The 24,966-nt window shown below is 37.0% G+C and overlaps 1 protein-coding gene across 7 annotated transcripts in view; it reads right to left on the reverse strand.

The window, feature by feature from the left end:
• Positions 1-601: 601 nt before the first annotated feature.
• SATB1 (SATB homeobox 1) overlaps positions 602-24,966 on the reverse strand; it is a 98,369-nt gene continuing 74,004 nt past the window's right edge. For 4 of the 7 annotated variants that reach the window (XM_081071871.1, XM_081071873.1, XM_081071870.1 and 1 more), the window contains exons 10-12: positions 6,173-6,376; positions 5,503-5,598; positions 2,058-3,784 (exon numbers count right to left, since the gene is read on the reverse strand). In XM_081071871.1, the coding sequence (XP_080927997.1) occupies positions 3,284-3,784; positions 5,503-5,598; positions 6,173-6,376 (801 nt within the window). In that variant the 3' untranslated portion in view covers positions 2,058-3,283. Of the gene's footprint in view, positions 3,785-5,502; positions 5,599-6,172; positions 6,377-24,966 lie in introns of all 7 variants that reach the window. The other 3 variants (XM_081071876.1, XM_081071875.1, XM_081071874.1) reach the window with 2 other exon arrangements.

The following is a 24,966-nucleotide window of genomic DNA, read 5'->3' on the forward strand; positions in this document are numbered from 1 at the left end:
ATATCACTACTTGAAAAAAACACTTCGTTTAAGCTCAGAATTCATTAGGACTAAATGTTAATCTATACACATTTTATACATAATATGTACAGACTTTGTAACCAAATGCCACACAACTAGGGCACACACAAACATATTAGTTACCTTGGTTTTCAAAGGTTATGTGTCAACTCTGCATATTTTGTGCCAAGGAGATATTATCAACATTATTTTTTGCATAATGTGCAAGTATTATATGGCCACAGAGTGTAATACAAATTAGTGGCAAAGTGCTGAGGGAAGGAATCCATGACACATTCAGATGTACAAGGTTGAATATTACCCGTAAACTACCTGACTCTGCTAAGGTCTTAACAGCACGAAGCGCTATGTCATGCCCAGCTTTTAAAAGTCTCTGAAATACTTGGACACAATGAAACTTGTTCAAGGAACTGTACCATCACCACTGGCAACCAGAGGACTTGTGTGAGCGATAAATGACATTGGGGGAGCTATGTGTTAAATTACCCAGACAAATCTTTTCCAAAATATGTCATCTTTCCTGAAAATAATTTTGCTCACTCCATGATTGTTTAATGACATGTGCTTTTTTTTTTTTTTTGGTTTAAAATATCCTATTAGCAGAATTATGCTGCTTAAGTTATAGGGTATAAGCAAGAATTCTGTTAGTATTGTTATGCTGATTCCTTACAGAGACTCATCAATTCATTGAGAATGTTACTGCAAAAGTTAGGAGGTTATGGGGAATGGGAAAATCTTATTTGCAAACCAATTTCTCCTTACAAAAAAAAAATATATTAAATTTCATACCTGACGCCTTAATGTTAAGAGTTGGGCTGGTTAAAGAAAAAGTCTTCTCTCTGCTGTAGCCTTTTCCTTAAACTCAGAGAAAAGAGGAATAGGGTTTTCTAAAATACTTCATGGCATACTAGTTTCTATTTATTTCACTTTTTAAATACATGACATTTAATTTTTATTTTATTAATTCAAATTCCTTTTGCTCAAATGAAAGTCTGAGCTCCAGTGAGCCAGAATGTTTAAAAGTTGTTTTCTCACTTAAAAGGATTTAAAACTTTTTCAATCAATTTTAAGTTCACAGCAAACCAGCTGCCTTCAGAGTACTACAGCTGTGCTTCAGAAGTAAATAGTACTTTTAAAGCTGAATTGGGAGTTTCATTGACCCCGTTTCGGTTTCCTAAGTAAAAGTTGAACACTAAAGCAGCACAGTTGCCTACCAATGAGCTTAGCAGGGCCTGGGATAATGACAGGAAGAGAATGGACAATTTCTGACCCAAGTATGAAGGAACCCAGATACCCTTATTAACGTCTAGGAAACCTTAAGAGGAAGAAGCAAAAGATAAAGTGAAGGCAAAGAAAATCATCATCAAAACCTGCACCATGGCCTCAATCCTTTTTATGACCATTAGCACACCTCATTTTGTATTTTGGAGTTGACGGAGTTTAATTTATGTTGCAAGAATTTTGACGACTGTTTCAATTCCAGGTGTGTTCTTATTTTCTTCATGTAGTTCTTCTAGTTATGACATACACAACCAACTGAACTAGTTATTAACTTACATTCCATTTATAACTTTAAAAAAATACTTTGCTTATTAAGGAGTTTTTAATAGATGGCCCATTTTTTTCCTTACTTATTTTGTTAGTATTAATGGCCTTTAAAAATATTTATACATTAGCTTTAAAAAAAGTCTTGCCATAATTGAAGTATTGAGAAATAAATGCAGATGAAGCCATTCCAAGCACATAACTGCTAGAGACTGGGTTTCTGTTTTTGTTGGAGAGTCTTTAGACTATCGTGCTATCTCTGTTTATTAAGCAAAATGTTAACCAAAAGCAAGTTATCATCCTCAGAAGCTTTAAAAATGAGCATGTGTTTGTGATTTAAATTTATAGTGTTTCAAGGGACCTTTCAATTGTTCTTTTCCAAATCAGTAAAATATCATCAAGGAAGTATTAACATGCACCTAACTGAGAGGGCCATCTTTGACTCTTCCAAGTTACTTCACATAAGCAGACAAACCCTACCATGTCATACCATACAAACAATTTTAATTGTGTAGTTACAGTCAATAACCACTCCTAATCAGAACATTTCTGCATAAAGAAAATTGCGATACACTTATAAAAACAGCCAGCTGTAACAAAATAGCTGGTGTTTTCATAGCCAGAAACTCATAAAAAAGAAATACACCTTTATACAGAAATTTTATACAGATGTAGCTTTAAAATTGATTGTAAACCAAAGGAAGACACATTGCAAACATCAATTATTTTCACATTAATTGCATAATTTTCTAAGGTGATCTATTAGTTTTATTTACCTAAGCTTATTTGCATGAGAGTAAAAATTGCATACAACAATAAGAGTGAAGCTTATAGTATGAATTGCTTGGATAACATAGAGCACTTTTTATAGGCAACTGTGTAAAGCACATTTTCTCTATTTAAAACTTTTAAGACACTTTGTTTTACTGCCCATCAAAATACATTTATAAATAGAAAAGAATCAGTATGGTAACAAGAGAAGCAATATTACATTTAACGGAAACTTCCAAAAAATTAATTACAACGTGATGCTGCAGGATCTACAAATAAATAATGAGGACTAAATTGTGTTTCACATTTTCTTTTCATTTAAAAAAAAAATCATTGGAACAATGAGAATGAAAAAAAATTACAGTGAACTTTTATTTCCAAAATAAAAACAAATTTGAATTACGGCAGTGCCATATAATACAAGGCATTTGTTGGCATATGTCATCTTTAAACTGCATTCCACAGTCTATAGTTCTTTTGTAACATACATAGAGTAACAAACTCTTTTTTTTCTTTTTTTTTTTAAAATAAGGGGCGAGTTTCCAAGATCAGTGTGGAGTGTTACAGAAATAATTAAAGGAAGGAAATAATCACAGAAGTTATAATGCTTGTTTGAGGCTCCAGAATAATAATAATTAAAAAAAAAAAATCACTGGTATCATGCTTATGGGGTACACACCTGGGTGCGTCCCGTGAACAGAAATTTGAATTTTTAATACCAAACAATCCTCGATGCTTCACCTGGGGCTGCCAAGCAGTTTGTAAAACAGAGTAAAACATTTAGTGCAGTCTGTACTATCTTTCTTAACTTTCCTGTTTGTGCAAGTTTCTGAAGATTCATTGGCCAAACCATGAACAACAAAGGTTTTTCTGAGAGAATACAGGTGGACTTTTCATTTTGTTGTAAATACCAGTGGCACTGTTGAATGAAAATAACACTTTTAGTTCAGTCTTTCAAGTCCGAGTTAATGTCTGTGTTCCCTTCCACTGCTAGCTCGTCTTCTAGTTTCACGGAGAAAAGGGTGTTAGTATTTTTATCCTGGACACTCTCTTCCAAATCCTTAAGCAATTCCTCTTCTTTGTATTCGGCCACATCCACCTCTAACCCGGAGTTGTCCTTCAGTTTGCCGTGGTGCTTGAGATAATACCGCTGGTTCTGAAAGAACTTGATGATGGTGTACTTGGGAAGGTCAAGTTGGGCAGACAGAGTCTGGATGGCCTCTTCGTCCGGGTACAGGCCTACGTCTTGGATGAAACTCTGCAGGATTCCCAGGGCCTCCACGGAAATCTTCGTTCGTGGCCGGGTCTTTTGGCGGTTGTCATCCTCAGCCTCGGCGGGCGAGGCCACGGTGGGCTGCCGCGGGGGAAGCCGGGGGCCTGCCGGCTGCTGTGCCTGCGGCTGCGGGGTTGGGGGGGCCGGCTGCTGCTGCTGCTGAGGCGGCTGCTGCTGGAAAGGAACAAGCGGACAATCAGCTCTGCGTTCTCCTTCGTACAGGGGCGCGCGAAGCCGGCTAGAATTAGCCAGCATGTGCTTATGAATCCCACAGACAGCTTCCTGGATGGGGACATGGGCTCAGGCCCCAGTGGCAGGCCCGCAGAGTGGCCCACAGCATCAGGGCAAAAGTTAAAGTGATAAGAACTAAAAACAGGAGACATGAATAGAGTCTGGGGAGGCTACGGGTCAGGGGAGCCTCCCTACCCTCGATTTTCAGTCTGCCTCCTGGGAAGTGATAACTCCGCGCTCTGCAAAAGTGAGCCATCAACTTCACCCATAGGTTGCGCATCAAAGGTGCAGACAGCTAAGCAAATTATGACATCAATAATTAACAAAGATTTAAAAGCAAGATCGAGGAGGATGTCAAAGGCATTTTAGAAAGGCGAGCTACAGAGCCGGCAAAGCGATGTGTTATGCCCCATGTCATCGGATGGCTAAAACATGGAACAAGAACAGCCAGTTTTATTTAAAGTCCCCATGAAACGGATAAGCCTCTGCTCTTCTTCAGCAAGATCTCTTAGGAGTCCAGAGGACTTTTGAGATTCTTACATTTGTGAATTTCCTACCAGACAGTTCCGATTTAACACACACACAGTTTCTTACCAAATTGTACCAGGCTGACACCGCAAGTTTTTTTCTTACTGAAAAATAAAGGTTCAATCCGCTGCACAATGGCTAGCGAATTGTTTTGTCTATAGTAAACTCAGATGTGATTAGGATTTAAATTTAGTGTATACAGACACGTTTTCATAATTAGTATCTGTATATGTGCTGTAATTTCCATACATAATGACACATAACAAACGGCAACACATGCACATCCTGTCCTCGATACCCATAATTCTTACCAGCAAATCAACTTGAGGCAGCGGCAAAACAGTAGAACATTTACACTGCGCCTAAGCATTTCCTTTTATCCCCCTAAGAAGCAATTTTACTAAAAACGATTTACATTTTCAAACAAGTACTATTTTTATTAAGGTGTATCTTTCTCTTTTTGTTTTTGCTAAACAGTAAGTTTCTCAGGCTTTCAAGATTATTTTAGTGCTTGACATCCTAAGGGATGCTCTTTTGCAATTTATCTTCAATACACACTCAAGCATTTTTTTTTCCCTAGTGGATGGATAACGCGATTATTGTTTTTGGCTATGTATGTGTGTATATATGTGTCTGTGTATACATACATATGTATATATGTGTATACACACACACACATATATATGTAGATATCTATCTATCTATCTATCTATCTATCCTTTTTTTTTTAAACAGCATTACTCAGAAATAATGCAGGTGATTCACCAAAGATAGACTTTTAGGACAATGGAAGGCAATGGCGTTTTCCCTTAAAGGGGAAAGGTAAAAGCAGCCCCGTAGATTTAATAGAAACTTCCTAAGCAATTGAGGCTTTACGAGCAGCCACAAACTACCTGATCCCAGAGCTTAACAATCTAATGCCTAGGGGAGTGCCCTCAAAGGATGCATGGGGACAAGTCCACTGACAGGACAAGCTAAGCACAAGGCTGAATCTGCTGGCACAAGGCTCTCTGGACACCACCATGGTTAGCGTGCCCTCTGAAGGACTGAATATCCTGACCAAGGGAGTAGGTCTTGACGCCACCCTCTCTGTCTCCCTCTCTTGCTGGCAAAGGGAACTTGTGCCCGCTCACCTGAGGAGCAGCACCGAGCCATGGTGCAGGCGTCAGCAGGCCTGGTAAGAAAACGCCTCTAGACTCTCCTTTCCCAAGGGTGGTGGGAGAGGGGCTCTAAAGGAAAGACAAACAGACATGACTCACGCCTAATGTGTTCTGTGAGGGTGTAGGGAGATAGGTACAAGGTGAAGGAAGGGCCAAGGAGTCAGAAGAACAATTCCAATCAGGTTTCCCTCCCCTCCTCCTTCTGGATAGAATCCAAGGCACAAAACTGTGATTCTACACAATTCCTCTACAGAAGCAACAGTAATTCCTTTCCTTGGGGGCAATGTTGGTATTAGTTAAAAAATAGGTGGTGTATTTTAAATTCTGATTTAAAAAAAATGTTTAAGCTCTCACACGCAAATAACCAAATTCTAACAGAGACAGACTCGCCAAACCATGAAGTGTAAAAAGGGTTCCTGCCATTTTGGGGGTGAGGAGATGAGGAGAGAGGAACACAAAACACATGATGGAAAAAGTGGGTTCATTTTCCTTTTATCCCCCTGAGCAAGATGGCAGTGCATTGCTATCTCTTGCTTTAAAAGCCTATCTTTAGAACTGCTGGGAAGAAGAAACATTAATTTCCCTGCTAAGTTTAAAGCTCTGTTGACTTAGTGCTGTACTGAATTGGCCAAGGTAAACGAACCTGAATCTGCTCTGCTGGAACGTGGATGATGTGGGGCGGCCTGTCACCATGGTGATGCACTGCATTGCTCTCCTGCTCATATATGGCGTCACGTTCTGGCTGCGGAAGGCTGAGGAACCTTCGGATCATGGAGAGGTTCTCCCACAGGGTCCTGTTTTCTGGAGAAGGATCTTCTTTCCAACGTAACAGCTCACACAACCACCCCTTAGAGAAAAGAGAATTATAGGTCAATTCATGCCTATGGGGGGCAGACAGACAGCTTCCATTAGGAGCTTGAAAAGGAAAGACCCTGGGAAGTTAACTTTTTTTATAAACTCAAAACACTCCACTTCACAATTTCTTTCTTTTTTCTTTTTCTTTTTTAATAACGTGTTAACAAGAGAATAGCTGTGGCTGTCGAGGAGGCAGGCTGTGTTTCTAATAAACACTCTGACTTGCATCTTAAAGAAGGGTCATATTTTTCAGATTCCAACAGCAAGACACATGTCCCACGGACTCTGCAATAGGTGACACAGAAGAACAGGAGAAAAGTAAAGCTATGTCCTTCGAGTCTTGCCCAACTTTCTTGTCTGATGAGTGGCCACCTGAAGTCCTAAAAGTATTTAAGAAGAGATACAATAGGATTTTAGAATAATGTTTTTCTAAAAGGATTCCCTAAGTTTGTAGTTTTTGTATTGGAAAGAAAACTGTGTGTGGATATTTGTGTGTATATATGTGTGTCACTGTGTGTATGAAAGAGAAAGAAAGGACATGGGCAGTTCTGTGAGCAAGAATACTGTCCAATGCATGGCATCATGATTAGCATAGGCGTCAGGAAAACTCTCCAAGAAAGAACTTTCCTAAAAGACACCTTGGAGTCCTGTTTTTCTGCCCACTGCAGTGTACACATATGATTTGTCAGGCAATCATCTTAATAGATTTCCAAAGCAAAGAGAGAAGGAAATGCCCAATGAATGACAAAATCTGAACTTCTCTGATGCCTCCTAAGGCCCCGTTTTTGTTCCTCAGATTATTGATTAAGAACTGCGTGGTTCAACACAGTACATGGTCTAACATTTTCTAATCACCACCTCAGACCTTCTTCATCTTGGCTGCCATGAGGATGCTAAGTAATCGGATGGAGAGGAAGGGAGGGGAATCCATTCAGACCTCCTTCATCAGCCAAGGCTACCACCCCCAGCTGCTGGGCTGCCTGCTACTAGCTTACAGCCACACTCTTCTCTGGAGAAGTGTCTTGGGACCATCTTACCTAGAGATACCTCAACAGTTACTCTACTTCCTCACTGACCCCCTCACCCGGGTGGCCAGTAACTGGCTGACCCAGTGGTACAAAGTCTCTGCCCTCTTGTCCCAAAATATCAACTCAGTCTACCCTTCAATTTACTCTCTAGAGATGGCTCCCCCATTCTTCCTGCTCCCGCCGCCCATCAACAGATACTTTACCTGAAGACCACATTTTTACTGGACCCCTTCGTCCCTATCCTCCCTTGCTCCTTCCAGGTCCCCTCACTAAATCAGGAGCATCTGATTCCCCATTTTAGGGTCTACTTCAGGGAACTCGACCTAAGACAAAGGGGCTTCTTGAAAATTCCAAGTAAATTAGTTAGATGTGAATGGAAAGAATACAGTTTCTTATTTATCTGATTTTCAGAACTCGCCAAGGAGAAGGTTTTGTTTTTTGTTTTTGCTTGCAATGTTACCTCTGGGTTGAGAATGGTATAATTTTCCTCACCTTCTTTTCAACTGAACCACTGGAGAGAAAATTCTCCTTCCAACTCCAACATACAATGGGCAGTAGCAAGGCCTGTTCTCCCCAAAATGGTCTAGTTGAGAGATTTTAAAAGAAAAGATGGAGGACTGATATACAAGCTTCCCACGGCCCAGCTACTAACCAGCCAACGGTCACTGCTGCTAACCCTGAGAGCTACCAATTTTTCTAAGAATGCTTTGATTCTCTACTGAACAGGTCTTTTCATTACATGAATATGTACAAGGGGATGGTCACACAATCATGTACATATTCAATGTCACTTAACACATAATTCAAGGCTTAGAGAGCAGGCAGTAAATTGAAGGTTTACCTGAAAGACTATGATCTAAATAAAACATAATAATTATTGTGATTACAATGTCATCGAACATGCTTCTCTTCTAACCAAAGCATTTCTATTTCCAGAATAATATGTCATATTTAAGATCTATTTACGAGTATAAAATTAACTACAAAACTGTATTTGAGTATTTGAAATATGTGAGACCCACTTGCATTGGTGCCCTGAAGATGGTTATTTAGCTCTTATTGGCAAATATTTAGTTATTTAGATTAAGCCACAAAAATACTTCATATTTTCCTAGGTCTAAGCTATTTCTTTACACTTGACCTCTAAGTTTTGATGCTGTGAGGGTTTTAGCTATATATTTAAAAGCCTATAGGCTTGAATATTAACCATGGTTAAGATTATTTTCTTCCTCTCCCTTTGTCTCCATTTATCAGTTATGGCAATTGACAGGCCCCCATGCCTAAACATAATAAATACTGCAATTTTATTTACCTTTCAAGAGATGTTAGAAGGTTCATAACAGAACCTTTTTATTTTTTTAATTTAGCTAGTCTTCTACTATTGCAATAAGTGCTAAACATGGAGCATCTAAGAATTTTTTTTAGAAATAAATGCTTGTAACTAAAAACTGCTAAAAGTTAAATTAAGAACGATTCATGTAAGAAAAGCTTCTTGGAGAAAGCTGAAAACTCCAATAATTTTCAAATCCTTTAGAAACTTTTTAATGCAAAGATCAGTTAGTGCTTGGATATATGTGAAAAAAACATGTGGATCACAGATGTTCTTTGGAAAAGAAAATCATTAGTTCTTTTAAAATCGCTAATAATGATAGCTAATTCCTAAACAATCACACTCACTCTGGTTTAACAAATATTTCAGGAAAAGAGCCCTGACTCATTCAACAAATATTTTGTTCATATTGTCACTTCTGTGTCTCTATACTTATGAGATAGATCCTTATTTTTATTAATTGCCCACGACTAACATAACATTTCCAGTAGTTTGCTATTAACCTCTGCCCTTAAATAATACTTCTAATTCCTTATCTAAAAATAAGTTGATGAATTATAAGTTTGAAGCATGTCTCTGCTAGCCTTTCAAGAAACACGATGATTTTAAGAGACTGAAATCAGATGCTTCTTAGAAAAATATTTAACGGTGCAGCTGGGAACTGTTAGTTCTACAAGGGTATTCCAAAAAAGACAAAAAATGTGGGGGTGGAGGATTGCTTTACTTGATGTGCGTATCTCTTAAAAATTAATGCAGAACAGATATTTTGACATGTCAGTTCTTTGTCAGCAGTGAAATAAATTGGCTTAGTCCCAATTTACACTGGCAAAAATAAGATTAATTTATTCTAATACTATTTCAATGCCTTGGAATATTGTGACTACCTCAAAATTCTATCGATTGAAACTCTATTAATGATGACAGTAATCTGATCTATGTCTTCCAGAAAGTTACTGAAAAAGCCAAATGCTTTCTAATTCCCCAATACCATTTTCTAGGTTACTTTTGCATAAGTGATAGATACTGTTAGAGCATATAAATTTGGGAAGACGAACATGTCAGAATATTTGTAACATTTAACAAATAAAAAATAATGAAACCCCTAAGTACTATGTTGGTTTTTAAATGATAAATTTATAGATCTACTGGGTAGAGGAGAAAAGAGGAATGAAACGCAACACTCTGTTGCAAAATGTGAACATAATTACATTTTTGAGAGAGGTCTCTGGGACTTGAAATATTGTAAAAACACAGGCAGGAGTAGGGACCTACTCCCAACATTAAAATTGGATCACAACTGTTCTGAATGGTAGAAAAGACAGGAGACTAACAGCGTCAAAATAATTAGACGGATCCATTCTCAGTAAACTAAAATGGTACAAGGAACAACCTAAACTTTAAATGTAGTAAATTTGCCAAGCAACATTACACTGCATATAAAGAGGGTAAAATATAAACAGTAGCCACATGTAAATAAATTAGTAAAACTTTCAGGATGTTACTACTTTTCAAACTGACAAAGTTTAATTTGACACCTTCTGTTCTAAACCCTTTGTTTCTATTCAAAATCACGCCTTGAGCTGTTGCTATCAATCACAACGCTCCCCCTATTACTTAAAAAAACTGGCATGGACCCTGAATAAGCTGAAAATGCCATGCAGATGAATTCTGAGATAATATGTTCAAACCTGTTATATACAACACAAATCCTGTAAAGTTATGTATTGTAAACCTACATTTATTGAGAACTAAAAGTCTTAAATCCATCTGCCACAAAGGAAATACTGTTATGTACTTTGGACTAACCAAGAACCATCTGCAAATATCTTGCCACTGTAAGCAAGAAAATGGTGCAAAAGATGCTAAACCCAAGACTGCATGAAATAAATAACATTCTTTTGACTGGTTTTGGTTAGGGATCTATTAAAGAAATGTAAGATCTGGGGGAAAAAAAGGAAACGAGAAAATGCAGAATGACTGCCAAACCAGTACTGAAAAAAAAAAAAAGCAAAACAAACTCAATGACAAAACAATGGCAATTTATTATGGTCCATGAAACACATGACTGTATGCTCATTTTAAAGGAAAAATTAGCAGTTCTAAACTCAATATTCTAATGCTGTGCTTTACTGACAGAATCTTGTTGTACCACATTTAAATAAAAATCCTGGCACCTTCCTTCATCTCTCAGCTGCTAATTTCCAACCAAATTCGATCTCTGATTTCAACTCCGCTCTTTTTACACAGTTAATTCAAGTCAATTCACTTCTAACATTTTAACAGATAAGGGGTGCACAATGATTTTAATAGTCAAGAAAGTAACCTCATTTTATGAATGGATTTATTGTACCTATATAGTCTCACACACATAAAAAGAGAACTCTTACAGGGCCAAGTTTGTGACAGAGACGGGAGCATGTAACACAATTAGTTTTCCAGGGGAAAATAGACCAGTATTCTCTGAGAAAAAAAGTCTTTTAATACAATACATAGATACGTATATATTACCGTTATAGACAAATACATTTTAAACCCAAGAGCTATAAAAAAGAAAGAAAATGACAAATAATTCTTGCTGCAACTAAGAAGGAAAAATACATTTTAAAAAACAGAATGGTAATTTGAGTTCTAACAAGCAAAACATTTTATAGTCTGTATTTATTCTCCTCCCCCCCTGCCCCGTCTTTTATGTGTTATTTGCAGGAGTATTTTCCTCCAATCTCTGAAGCATATAGTATAATAATATATGATATTAAAAGAAATCAATCTAAATAGGGAGGTATTTGATACAAACATTTTGAGGAAAAGCATGAATTACATTTTAGCAAGTAGTAGGAACAAGGATTAAGTACATAATCCATTAAATAGTACTTCTAACACAAAAAATTCAGTATTGTAGACTAAACTACACTAGGCATTTTGAATGAGTACATTTTGAACAACAACTAACTATAAAGCTAGCAATTTATCATTCAGCAAATAATTTTCTACTTTTAAAAGAATCTGTAAGTGTTACTTATGCTAATGAAGACAGTTTTTAATCTGCCCACAAACATGCTAATAGAGGGCAATTTTTTTTTTATTTACAAAGCTGTCAGCACTCAAGGGTAATTTCATATCAATGTTCTATAAGCTGGGGATGGGGGAAATGGGTTCTAATTGTCAGAGCTACTGATTCTTTTACCTTTAGCATAAAGGTTTAAAGATACCACAAAAGATACAAAGTGACTAATAATGTTTTAAACAATCCCTTTAACATTCCAAAGGGTTGCATTTTCATACTTTCCATGCTTCATCTACACTCTACCTCAAATATGGCATTAAATAATACTACTTTTTCCAGGGCTCCAACACAGAGAGGCCTAATGGAAGTACAACCAACCCCAGACCTGGGTGCTTCACAAAGCAACTTCTAACCTTTTGTCGAGAATAATCATAACACTTTAAACAGTGAGAAACAAAATAGTGGCAAAGCAACACTAAAAGCATTTTAAATTATTTACTAGGTTAGAAGGGTGAAATGATACTTTAAATACATCAAATTTCATCATCTAGGCCATTTTTTGGTGGCAAAGTGGTATTGATCTTTCCAAATGCTTAAAATTAACTATTTTCCAGAAGATCATTATTTGATTAAAGGCATTAAAGTTGAGGGCAAGAAGCGATGCACTTTTTCTTCTTCCCCATTCAAATCATCATGTAATTTAATAAAAACCACCCCATCAGGTCCTGTAATAAAAACGCTTATCTTAAGATATTGTTCTTTACCTCGCATATTAACCTTTAAATGTTATGAAGTTCTTTAGAAGAAAAGCCTTTGCTACAGCAGATTATTCTATAACATAATGAGAGGCTGCCCATTAACATCAATAAAGATACATGTTCTCCTCTATGGAATTAGCAGGAAATACATTAATCTATCTCCCCAGTTTAATAACATCTGCATTGTGTAGAGTGAACAGAATCTCAGCAGGTCTGCGGATAACTTTTCCTGCTAAGTTAACATTGGTCTTATTAAAGAAAACATGGGAAATAAAGTTGAACAGAGACGTACCAGGATATGCATTTTCCACTCTAACAGTATCATATCACATCCATTTTACTTAAAGATGGGTTTTAAATATATATTCCCAAATATATTTATTTTCAAGGTGTGGCTTATGATACTTGTATATGCTAAACATAAAAATAAAAAGATACTCTTAAATTATGACTATTTTTAAACTTCTAAACTATTTCTCTTTTAAACTCTCTCCAGACTCTACAGTTTAAGGCACTAAATATCTTAGCCCAAAACCTGTGGGTTTCCATATTGTGCTTAAGAGGACATAAAAAAGCTATCTATAAATTTCTCATTTGTAAATTTTTGCCATTTTGTCTTTAAGAGGTTAAACACATATAGCCGAGTTTCTGGAAGTTTGTTATTATTTAAAAAAAAAAAAAGTTTATACAATCTGGGGGCAAGTTCCCATTAAAATTTAGTGAATTTAAAAGGCATATTAAGAATCCTTAGTAAATCATTTATTTTTCAATTTTGTTTAAAAATTAATCAAGCAAAAAGTTGAAAATAATTGGGTTTTTTTTTATATTTTTTTTGTTCACCCCTTTTCTACCTTCTCATAGCCACTGACTTTAGGGAACACATAAATATGGTGTGTGGGTTTTTTTTGTTTTTTTTTTTTTTTGCTATAGATTGTTTGGTCTATAACAATCAGATGACATTCTGGCCAGAGTAGATAAAAATGTTTTTCACTTAAAAAGGTCAGGCAAGGTGATCTCACATTTTAAAGAGAATTTTCAGGAGGGAGAATCTGAGAAGGGGCATGCAGGAGAAATGAAGATAAAAGCATGAAATCCTAAACAACTTATTAAAACTAGCTAGCAAAAAGATGATCTCTTAATTTGACTAAAATAGAGAATTTCAAAAATAGCCTCAATTTTATTTTTAAAACATTTGCTTTTGAAAATATCTAATTTAAAAGTTTATTTTTTTCATGTACTTCAAGTCTGCTTTCAAGATGGTTTCTTCAAAGCTTAACCAAAATTAATAAAATTCTGGCTTATCAGTCTGATAACAGTACCTGACTCTGCAAAAGAATTGCTTATGTTTTTTCCCCTTGATCTAAGATGTCTTTTTGACATTACATAAATGTCAGTGATATGATTTGACTCCTATTTAACATTTATATACTCTGCCTTAAAAATTTACTTAAATTTTTACTCTCTCCTCATTGTTCATAGCTAGTGTCACTGGAAAACTCAATACTCCCTCCCAAGGTTCATGCTATAATACTTTTCATCAATTTTAGCCTCTGCTTCTATCACATAAAGATTGTTTTCTTTCCATTCTGCTCACCACTGACTTCTCAGTACTGGGGCACCTTTACCTTGAATTAGGTTCTTAAGCACCAGTCTTTTTAATTACTTCCCATGGACAATTATTTTGACTTCTGAACAAAAGAACTTCTAAGCCCTCATTCCTTTTCCTTTCTTAATATAAGTACACCAGTGATGACTAGAGCTTTGGTGAGGAATGAGAGAACAACTGCTATCATATAGAGTTGTGATTCCTACAAAAAGCACATAAATACGATGTCTGATTTAGCCTATATGGAACTTCCCGATAGGTAAACATACAGGTTTAATCAAGCTTTCTTGAATCCCCTTAGCCATCTTTGAGATGCCCTTGGAAAAAGGATGCTATGAAAATCATTGTTCTGGTCTTCTGCTGTTAAATTGCCCAAAGATATCCTACTGCTCAAAATGACCTTCAAAGGCTTCCCACGGCAGAGAAAAAGTCCACACCCGCCAGAGCTGCACTAAAGGCCCCCCCCCAGTCACACTCATGTCCTAATTCACGGGACTATTTATTAGCTGTTACCCCATATTCCCTCATATTCTGGTCTCCATTCCACTGTTCTAGCAGGAAAGCCCTTTCTCCTTTTTTTCCTGCCCATCCAAATACTAATTCTCCTTCAAGTCATGCTCAATCACCTCAGTATACCAATAAAGGGTTATATCCTGTATAGGTATTTATGTATGTGAACTTGAGTGAATTACCCTTCTGAGACTTAGATCCTCCTCTACAAAGTACAGATAACAATAGGATTAATTTCACAGGATTGAGGCTGGTACAAATAATATAGACTATATTCGGCCCAGTGACTACAAAAAGAGCTGATGAACTTAACTGAAAGTATTTGCCTTAGATGACTCACAGAATACTGGGGAAGATTTGATATTCAAAAACACCTACTGGCATAAGGCAATATGTGATAAAGGTCAGTGGTGGGCAGGCATCAAATGGGACCCAAGTGGAGGGAGAGGAAAAAGAAATGTGCTGGGATGGTCAAGAAAGTCTTTACTGATGAAGAGTGACCTTAGTTGGCTTGGCTTTGAAGAATGGGCAATATTTAAAGTGGGGAGAATTAGCAATATACTAGGAAAACTAGGTAGACCAGTTACTTTCTAACTGACTATGCCTACCACTTTTCTGCTATTGCTCTTTACTATAAATTCCTGAGAATACAGCTTACTGTGACCTCATCCCCTATATATACTGTACTTCTAAGATGTATTTGTTAAGAAAACCTGGGTATTAATTTGAATTCCTGTTGTACTACTTACTAGCCCTGTAACCTTGGTCAAATAACTCAAGTGCTCCAGACTTCAATTTTCTCTTCTATAAAATGGGGGTAATTTTACCACCAGCAATAAGGTTATGAGAATTAAGTGCAAGGGGCTTAGCACCCAGTGTGATGGATGTCAGCTATTATTAGTTTTAGTATTGTTATCATTATCACAAAGATAATCTAAAGGAATTTGAATATCTAGGGAGTTAATAAAAATAATTCAGTTACCATATCCCAACCTGAACCCAGTATTTTCCTCCCACAAACTAGATTTTCCTCCTATGTAGTTTAACTCAATTAATAGCATCACCACCCACTCAGTCACCTGTGCTGTAAGGCTGTTATTTGAGGTATAAATTGGTATAATCTTTCTGAAGGGCAATGTGAAAATGTTGAATGCAGAAATGTCTAGCAATCACCTTTAAAACACAAATGCCTTTTTTGATCCAATAATTCTACTTCTGAGAATTCATCCTAAGGAAATGATCAATAAAGATGTATACAAACATTTAATTATAATAATGTACACATTAGCATTATTTGTGATAGCAAAAGTTGACTATAACTTAAATATATCTTAATAGGGAACTCAAAGGTATGTATAATATGAATGAATGAATATAAGATATATATGCATATACTCACATAGATATGTATACATGTCTAATTTAGCCTATGGAATTTCCCGATAGGGAAATATAGAGGTTTAAGATTACATGAATCCCTTTACCCATCTTTGAGATATATTTATATACATACATATATTATATACCTATGTGTGTGTGTGTTATATAAAGAACATAAATCAGGCTATCTCTAGTTAACTTGAATTATGTATATTTTTATATTCTTCCTTATGCTTGCAAATTTAAAATAATTTAATTTTTTTCTATAGTGGCTATGCACTGTTGTTGTTTTTTTAAATTAAAAACTAGCAAAGAGATTAAATTAAAAATCTGATTTTTCTTGTCTGTTTCCTCTATAAGTGAACAATCATGAATTCCTGTCCATTGCACCCCTTTAGGATGTCTCTTGAATTTGTTACTTCCTTTCCATTCTAACTGCTCTGGTTCAGGGCCTCAGCATTTCCTCCACAACTAACAGTGATGGGTTTCTTTATTCCAGTCCATCCCCATCTGTGCTGAGTTACATTTATCATAAACAAATGTCAACACAAATAGCCCTCTGAATGGCATACTCTTCACTTTCCTTCACCCAAGGAGCTGGAGCCACACTGAGGCTCACACTTCAATGAATGAATGTAAAATTGTAGCAAAGGATTTCTTGCAACACACTGAAGGGGCAGGAAATTGGGGAGACGGGGGAGGGAACGGACAGAGAAAGACATAAAAATGGCACAATTTGGGCCATTTAGTGGCAAGAAACCGTATACCCCTCTGAAATTCTTGAGGGCATCATGTATGGTAGCAAAGTCCAATGACTTACTTACAGTATTCATAAAGATGTTGCATTTCAAGAACTGAGATGCAAAGTGAGCTCAGCTTACTAGCTTTAAGGAGGCAGGGAAACACTACTGAAGGTGTGTATCACAGGCAAATACATTTGATTATTTAAAGAAGCAGCTTAATGGGAAACTTCTCTTTTTCCAAACCCCTCAACCCAAATATGTATGTGCTCTTATCCTGTAATGTTATGAAGCAAATTTCTTATCATGCCGCATCCTAAAATCATTATTAAATTTTACAATATTTCTTTTTCTGTTCAAAATTATGAAGCTCACCAAGAAAAACACGTGGCTGAATACCCATACATGCCATGTGTGAAAAAACTGTAAAAATATGTACTTACAAAATGAATAATGTTTAGGTGATGATTTATCTGATACAGTGGTTTGTTTGCTTAGAAAAATGATTTACTACCATGCTATTTTCAACACATATTTCTGCCACTGCATTTTAATTGATTTATATAAAACTTTTCAACATTGCAGATAGCTCCTAAAATGAGCTATACACCCAATTATGCATATTTAGCGTCTGGGAATTAAAATGTTAAATCTCCCCTCTATGATAGTCTAGGAGAAATAACAAAACAAAAAAAAAATTAAAACTAGAGAAAGGTAAGTTGGGATTGTAAAAGTTATGGGAGTCACATCCTAAGAGGAACAATCAATTGGGTCATTATGAACTCCCAAGTTGCTTATGATTTTGCTAATAAACTAACACCTATTTTGTAGCCAAAAACCATATCATTTTATCCATTATGCAAAGCTACGAATCAGGGCTTAACTGAGGGATCACATCTTATGATTCACAAGTAGGCATTTAAAACAAAACAAAACACATAAATACTTCTGGAGAGATCAGGTGGATCCCACTGACAATGGCCAGTTTATAATTTTACCAGTGAAAGGAGACAAGGGAGGCTGGGGCTCTCTGCGTGGGCCATCTCAGTTACTCCTCACAACCACTGATCCTGTTTTATACCAGAGAGGGTGGGGGAAGCAAGCTCAGAGAGGACCCCAGGGTGGGGGAGAACAGGAGAACAGCAGTGGCATCTGACCAGACTCTGCCTTTCTGAGCTCAGAGCCCCCTCTCCTCTCACCTGGACTCCCTGAGGAATGTGCTGCCTTTTGTAAGGGCACAATTGTGAGCAGATGAAGTTCTGCTTTTGAATCATTCCATCCTTCTACAAACAATTACACTGTCATCTAAGGGCCACTCACTGTGTGCAGGGTACCAGGAGATTTGAGGACAGATACATGGGGAGCCATTTCTCCCAAAACACACTGTCCAGCAAAGTAAGAACAGCTTCAACTTCAGGCGTAAGTTGATATTAAAGGTGTCGTTCAATGGGCAAAAAAAAAATTCTAGTCTAAGGTCAAAGGCAGTCTCTCACAAAATCCTGCACTTTATGTGGCATTAGAACGTTGAAGAAGAAAAGACTGCGCATAAGGTTTGGTTTTGGTTGTCGTTCTAAATGTTATTGCAATGCTCATAACCCCTGCGTACGTGCTCGGGGAGTGAAGGGAGCTTGGAAAAGAAGCATACTGAAAAGTAATAAATAACAAACAAATGTTTCCTAGGTAAGGTCAAGAATTCCTCAGCTAAGTATTTAAAAAACATAATTACTTTTCCTATACAAAAATTTATCTAATCACTGATGTCATCTTTTTTGTGTCATGGACTCTCTAGCAACCTGGTAAAGCCCATGGATGACACTTTCCCAGAATAATGTTTTTATGTGCCTGAAATAAAATACATAAGATTATGAAGAAACCAATTATCAAATTGATTAAGAAATACAATTATCAAAAATTTGTGATACAGTAATATACGTGCTTCTTTATTAACATACTAAATAAGATCTAGCAACAGATCTAATAACTACTGTAATTTTATAGTGATGAGGAACAATAATATTTTGAGATACTGTATAACTTAATATATGAAAATATTTGTGATTTTTATTGGTGATAAATTCATCGGTATTGCTAACACTATTGTGATTTGTTTCCTATATTGATAATTGAATAAAATGTCAAATTTCAGTAATATGTTAATGAAATTTTTTTTTCTATCCAAATTCATGGATCCCCTGGGGGGCATAGATTAAGAAATCTTGAATAGGGTGCCACTCCATACGTATGTGTACATATAGATACATATATATACTGAATGTAAATATTTACGTATTTCAAACATTTTTCCAGAACTACCTTATATAAAAGCACCTAGTAGGCTAGAAAACTTTGGCATTGATAGATTCAAAACAGATTTCCTTATCATGCTTCTTGTGGGGCTGTGTTTGGCCACTAAAGAACTATGCCTCTTAGCGATGAGTTGGAGGGAAGCAGGTAGTCACTAGTACAATTGTTCCCAGACAGTGTCCCAGGTTTCCATCAGGAGTGTTTCAGCAGTACCCTGGCTGTGTTCATGAAGGTGGGGTGTTGATGAGAAGGCCCTGCCCCCACCCAATCTTGAAGTCAATCAAAATGGGGGAAGATTTTTATCTGATATATACATTTCAGTTCTGGATGAGATTTCAGTCATAAAACAACAGTTATCCAACTTAAAATTTTTTGATTGACAATCACACCAGTACATATATACATCACTGTTTTTTTCTTGGTCATTTTACAAACTCAGAAAAATATTCAGAAAAATGACTATCAAGTTAAAGAATACTAGCAGAGTATCCTCTGAGAAATATCTATGTGCCAGGAGAGGAACACTAACAAGCTTTCCTAAAAAGACCTGCATTCCCAAATAGAAGGGGATAAGCCAGGCAGGTATGGGATGGAGACAGAGAAAGGAATGGAATAGTGGCATGGGCATGCTATTGGGGATGGGTGAGGAGGGGGAAGCTATGCAAATACTAGGAAACCAGAGTAATGAAATAATGGTCTTTGCCCTTTTTAAAAAAGGTCCCTTTTACCACTTTTTAAAAGAACAAAGGTTATAAAGTATTTGCCTTTAAGATTTGAGGACACGGCGGAATGAAGCTAGTCAAATAGAGGAATAAAGAAAGAAAAGAGGGGCAGCCGGATGGCTCAGCTGGTTAGAGCGCGAGCTCTGAACAATATGGTTGCCAGTTCGATTCCCACATGGGCCAGTGAGCTGCGCCCTCCATAACTAGATTGAAGGACAACGACTTGGAGCAGATGGGCCCTGGAGAAACACACAGTTCCCCAATATTCCCCAATAAATTAAAAAAAAGAAAGTGAGAAGGAAAGATAGTAAAAGGTGGGGGGTAGGGAGAATAGGTAGAAAATAACTGAGCATGTAACTGTCTCATAACTTTATACTGTATGTAACTGAATGCTAAATTTATCCAGAAATATAAATATAACTTTCTGTCTAGAAATATGCTTGATGGATAAGGCTTTAGAGTCCTTATGGTTAGCCAGGGTCCAAGTTATTTAGTCTCTTTAATCAAAATACTAAAATAAAATTATTACCCATTAGGCTGCTACCCTTCCCCCAATCTGCAAACACACAAGCAAAAATTAATTGCAATCCAGCAAGAAAAAAGGCAATTTAGACAGTAACAGCTTGGCATGGACTGAGCTGGGTTTCCTAACAGCATTTGTCTGTTTGTGAATGTATATTTTATTTACAGCCTTCACTTCTTTGACCTCACTGAAAGTAATTTATTTTTACCTAATCTGCATTTCATATAAACTACCAAATACTCCATCAATGAATCAGCTAAGTAGCACCCATGACAAGTAGCACTCCTGTTGGTACCATAAGTAAAATGGGTAAACATTTAAAATAGACATTTGGGGATGGGCACCCCTCAGCAGCTATTAAATGCTACAGGCACCAATTTATGAATTTGCAAATGTGGGCTTCAAGCTATGCCCTCAGATCAGCTGTCATTCCCTGCCCCTTTTTCCTTGTTTACTCCCTATTTCACTAAACGTCTTCTAAACCTGCGATTTCTCATGGACTGAGTACATTTTGTCCTCTTGACTGTGCTATTTTTCCCAGAAGAACTTATATCACACCAAAGAGAGAGAGAGAAGGGCAGGGGCAGAGAAGTTAGACTTTTAGGCATCAGTTAAAAATATACGTTTAAAGGAGGAAACTCTTCAGCAAACGTCAAGTCATATCGTGTTGGCAACCACTACCCATACTAAGCCAAGCCCACTCCCCAAACAAACTGAGCTCATCTCATCTCTACACTCTACTGACTCTGCTAGGTCCTTGATAATAAGAGGAAGATCTTCCAGTTTTCTAATAGCCAGTCTTGGATGAGATTATATCAATCTTGAGCTCATCTCACACTATAAAACACGGAGTTCATACAATGGATTCCAAACAATTCCATTCTTCTCACTATATGACATTCATGAACAATCCTTTTTGGCCACAGACCCCAAAAAAGCACTTCGTTCCCCCGAACTGAGCCCTTCCATTATTCAAAATCTCACCTCCTCTGTGACTCATTCCCAGGCTAACACACCTGTTGGCAGTACCTTCAATGAAAACAGCACCCTTTTTCACACTTGTGCGCCTGTTTCAGCAACAAACTCACAGAATCTGGAACTGCAAGGGACAGGAGACATAATCTGACCCAACCTATTTTTCCTTCCTGAAAGGGAAGTTCAAAGCCTGAGAGGTTAAGTAACTTGCCTGGGGCTACACAGCTCAGCAGCAGTGGAACTGAGCCTAACACTGCAATCCTCAGTGCTTTCTCTGAAAGATGAATTTTATGTACAAGTTATATAAGCCATCTGTTAGTTTGCAAATGAACACTATTTCTATCTGACGTAGATAATCAGGAACCATGCCCTCTCATTCCTTTCAGCTCAGAATAAAACCATGAGCTACACTGAATGCGATACTGATGAATTCAACCATGATGATGAAAAATGCAGACAGTGGGTCCACAAGAAAACAGGACAGAATATTAAAAGGAACCAGTTCTCCTTCCTGTACATTTTCATGAGGATGAAAGCAATGAAGAAGAGTAACTGCAGAATGTCTGAGGAAGGTGAACAGAGTGGGGGCAGGATAAAGTTCGTGAACTGTATTTCTACTCAATCTTCAACTGTGACTTACTAACAACAGATACATGAAAACTGTCCTTTTTTGAGACAGGGGCTGAGCAGGGTCCATAATGAAAATTAATTATGTTTTCCTTTAACAATGGGGTTCCTGTAATCTACATTGAATGGAAAGACATGTTCTTCCCTCACACCCAAAATACTGAATATTCTCAAATTCCATACATATCACAGCATCTCTCAACAACTCTTTGCTCTCTTTCCTGTTCCCTTTTGTGTCAACAGGTGTGCTAGGCACAAAGAAATCCTCACACAAAAACTAAAGTTCACAAACAGGGAAAACTAGGGAAGGTTTTTCAGGTGGTAAATGAAATGTTACATTCGTAAAGGAACAAGTCAAAGTTCCTGTAAGTGGCAAGCTCTACCAGTGACTGCAAAATGTGATTCAAGTTGCACACTGGCTTATCACTCACATATCTTGAAGTAGCTGTGCAAAAACTTCAGGGTTATCGAAGCAAGTAGCAATGAAGTCACCAGCTGTATTGTTCAGCCTCTACTTTTCTTCCTTCCTAAACCCATCCTAAAATGCAAGTGACTGTAGAAGCATTGGTTGATCTCACTAATCAGTAATGGGTGCTTTCACCTCTGTTAAACACTCCATGGGAAATGATGTTGTGCCAGATAGATCATGTGGGGATTGAAACAAATCTTCCACAAGGACTGCATCTCGCAAAATGACTATAAAGGCAGATTAACACTGTGAAGAAACTGACCTAATGATTTGGTATTAACCATGTGAGCTGCTTAGCAGCGGAGATGGAAAATTGGTTCTAACTAAAATGCAAATACTTTTTTTCCCCCCTCTCAAGTAATAGTTAGGCCAGAAGAAAGTATGAAGAGACCGTTTAGAAATACTGGATTTCAAAGTTGGAAGATATTATGGAGCAAACGCAAAACACACAGAAAATAGCCAGGGTAAGAAGGAAGCAAGTTCCAGTGAAAAACTGTAAAGATTTTTTTTAAAGGTAAGAAAAATAACTAAGGAAGAAGGAAGATGGATAAAATAAGGGAACAAAAGGGGGGACACCCACTATTCTATCGGAAATGGCACCTCTTATCAATTAGATAACAGGAATCATCACAGAATCCTAAGAGGCTTCCAAGTGAGATTCATAACTGAAGTTATGACAAAGTAAAACGTAAAACAAAGATAAAAAGAATGTATTTTATTTGGCATTAAAAGACATTTAAATAGGCTACCTCTATGTTTTAAATGTTCTCTAATATGGATTGTTGTGAACCTTCTCCAGAGGTATGAGTCTAAATCAGCACTGCTCCTATTTCCTTCTCCTCTCTTAATTTCAGTTTCTCACCAGCTTATTTGCCTTCTTATGGCTCCAATACCTTAATGTTTTTATTGCTGGATTCTTCTGAATCTGGTGATAACTTTGGTCTTATATGATTACCTACTATGCCTGCACTTTCTGCCAGGTTATCACCAATATTTCTACAGAAACAGAATTCACTGGTTTTCGACTCTACCTTTCAAAATGATTCTGCAAATCCATAAATTTCTGTATGAAATAAATTTCTTGATTGTCTTTGGATTGTCTGAGATATGACCGTAAAGCCTACACTAACGACTTCCCACTTAAAAAAAAATAGTAATAATAATAAGGTAAACTGTCTTTTAAAAAACTACATACGCTCAACCGTAGAAATTCTTTCAAAATGTATGTTCCAATGAAAGGTTTAACACCGAAAAAATAAAAAGGCGTAGCTCAAAAGGCTAGTATCCTTCCCATTTAAAAAAAACCAAACAAACATAAAATACAAAAACCAAAACAAACAAACAAACAAAAAAAACACCTTACAGAAAAAATGGAAAGCCCAATGGAAAATACAATCTTTTTCCTATTCGAATTTTGGTGCAAGTGGGAAAAAGGGATTTAATGAAGATTTTGATAAAATAACATGGAAACTCCATTTTTCTAGACACAACTTCTTTTCATTGCATTTTACTTTTATTTAAGTACATCGTCAACACACACACATATACATACCCCAACTCTTTTTTTTTTTTTTAAAGGGCCTGAAATTTTAGTTACACCACATGTGGTTTTCATTTGTGAAAAATGAACAAGCTGTTTGTGGTTAAACTGTCTAATCGCCTGTTATCAATCTAGCGCTGCATTCAAGATTTACAGGATACATCAGCTTCTGTGCCACATTAGCTGTAAAGGGGGAGGGGGAGGGAAGGAGGAGAGAGTTTATCCTGAGGAATAATATTTCCAATGCAGCCACACTCGCACTACATCTGGTTGTGCTGGTAGCGGCAGTTAAATTGAAATATTTCACAGCGTGTGTCAGAAACATGCAGAATGGTAATTATGACAGATCTGATTAAGCCCGAGTGCCACAAGCTCCCTGGCCAGCGCCGGTTGTGCAGGTGTGACCTTGTGCGTGCCTGCGTGTGTAAATAAAATTAATTACAAGCGAGAGGGTGAAGGCTTCAGTGACATCACAAAGCGGAGAAACTCCCAAGGGGGAGACCTAATGGAATATTTTCCCTCAGTCTAATAATACAGTTCATATTGACTTGAGGTAATTAGTGGGATCATTAAAGCAGTTTTCCCGGCGTATTTGGCTGCCTGATCAGATTAGTGAAAATGTTCTTCAGAACAAGCCCTGTGTGGTCTGCCAGAGAGGAGGAAATAAAAAGCAACAAAGCATATTTTGGAATGATAAGCAGCGCTGGACTTTTACTCCAGCAAAAAATCTCTCCTTCTCTCTGGAGTCTACAGCTCTAACTCTCCTGTCCATTTTAATTCTTCTATTCAACTTGTGTATTCCTATACACATTTGAAACTATTTCTCTCGTTTCCCCTTTCTCTCTGTTAAATTAGACTGCTTTATCACCACGAGCCATCCCAACGTCCCAGCAAATCTCTTTTAAACAAGGCAATTTTAAAATTGGGGTAAAGTATCTTAAATGACGGCTTTACTGTTAACTGACAACATGGGGCAATTAGGAGAGGCCAAAAAAAGGCGGGGGGGAGGTAGAAATGCCACTTAAAATTCACCTGCTAAACAAAAGATTCTTTTCTTATGGAACAC

This window comes from Rhinolophus hipposideros (assembly GCF_964194185.1).
Source record: "Rhinolophus hipposideros genome assembly, chromosome: 14".
NCBI lineage: Eukaryota > Metazoa > Chordata > Mammalia > Chiroptera > Rhinolophidae > Rhinolophus > Rhinolophus hipposideros.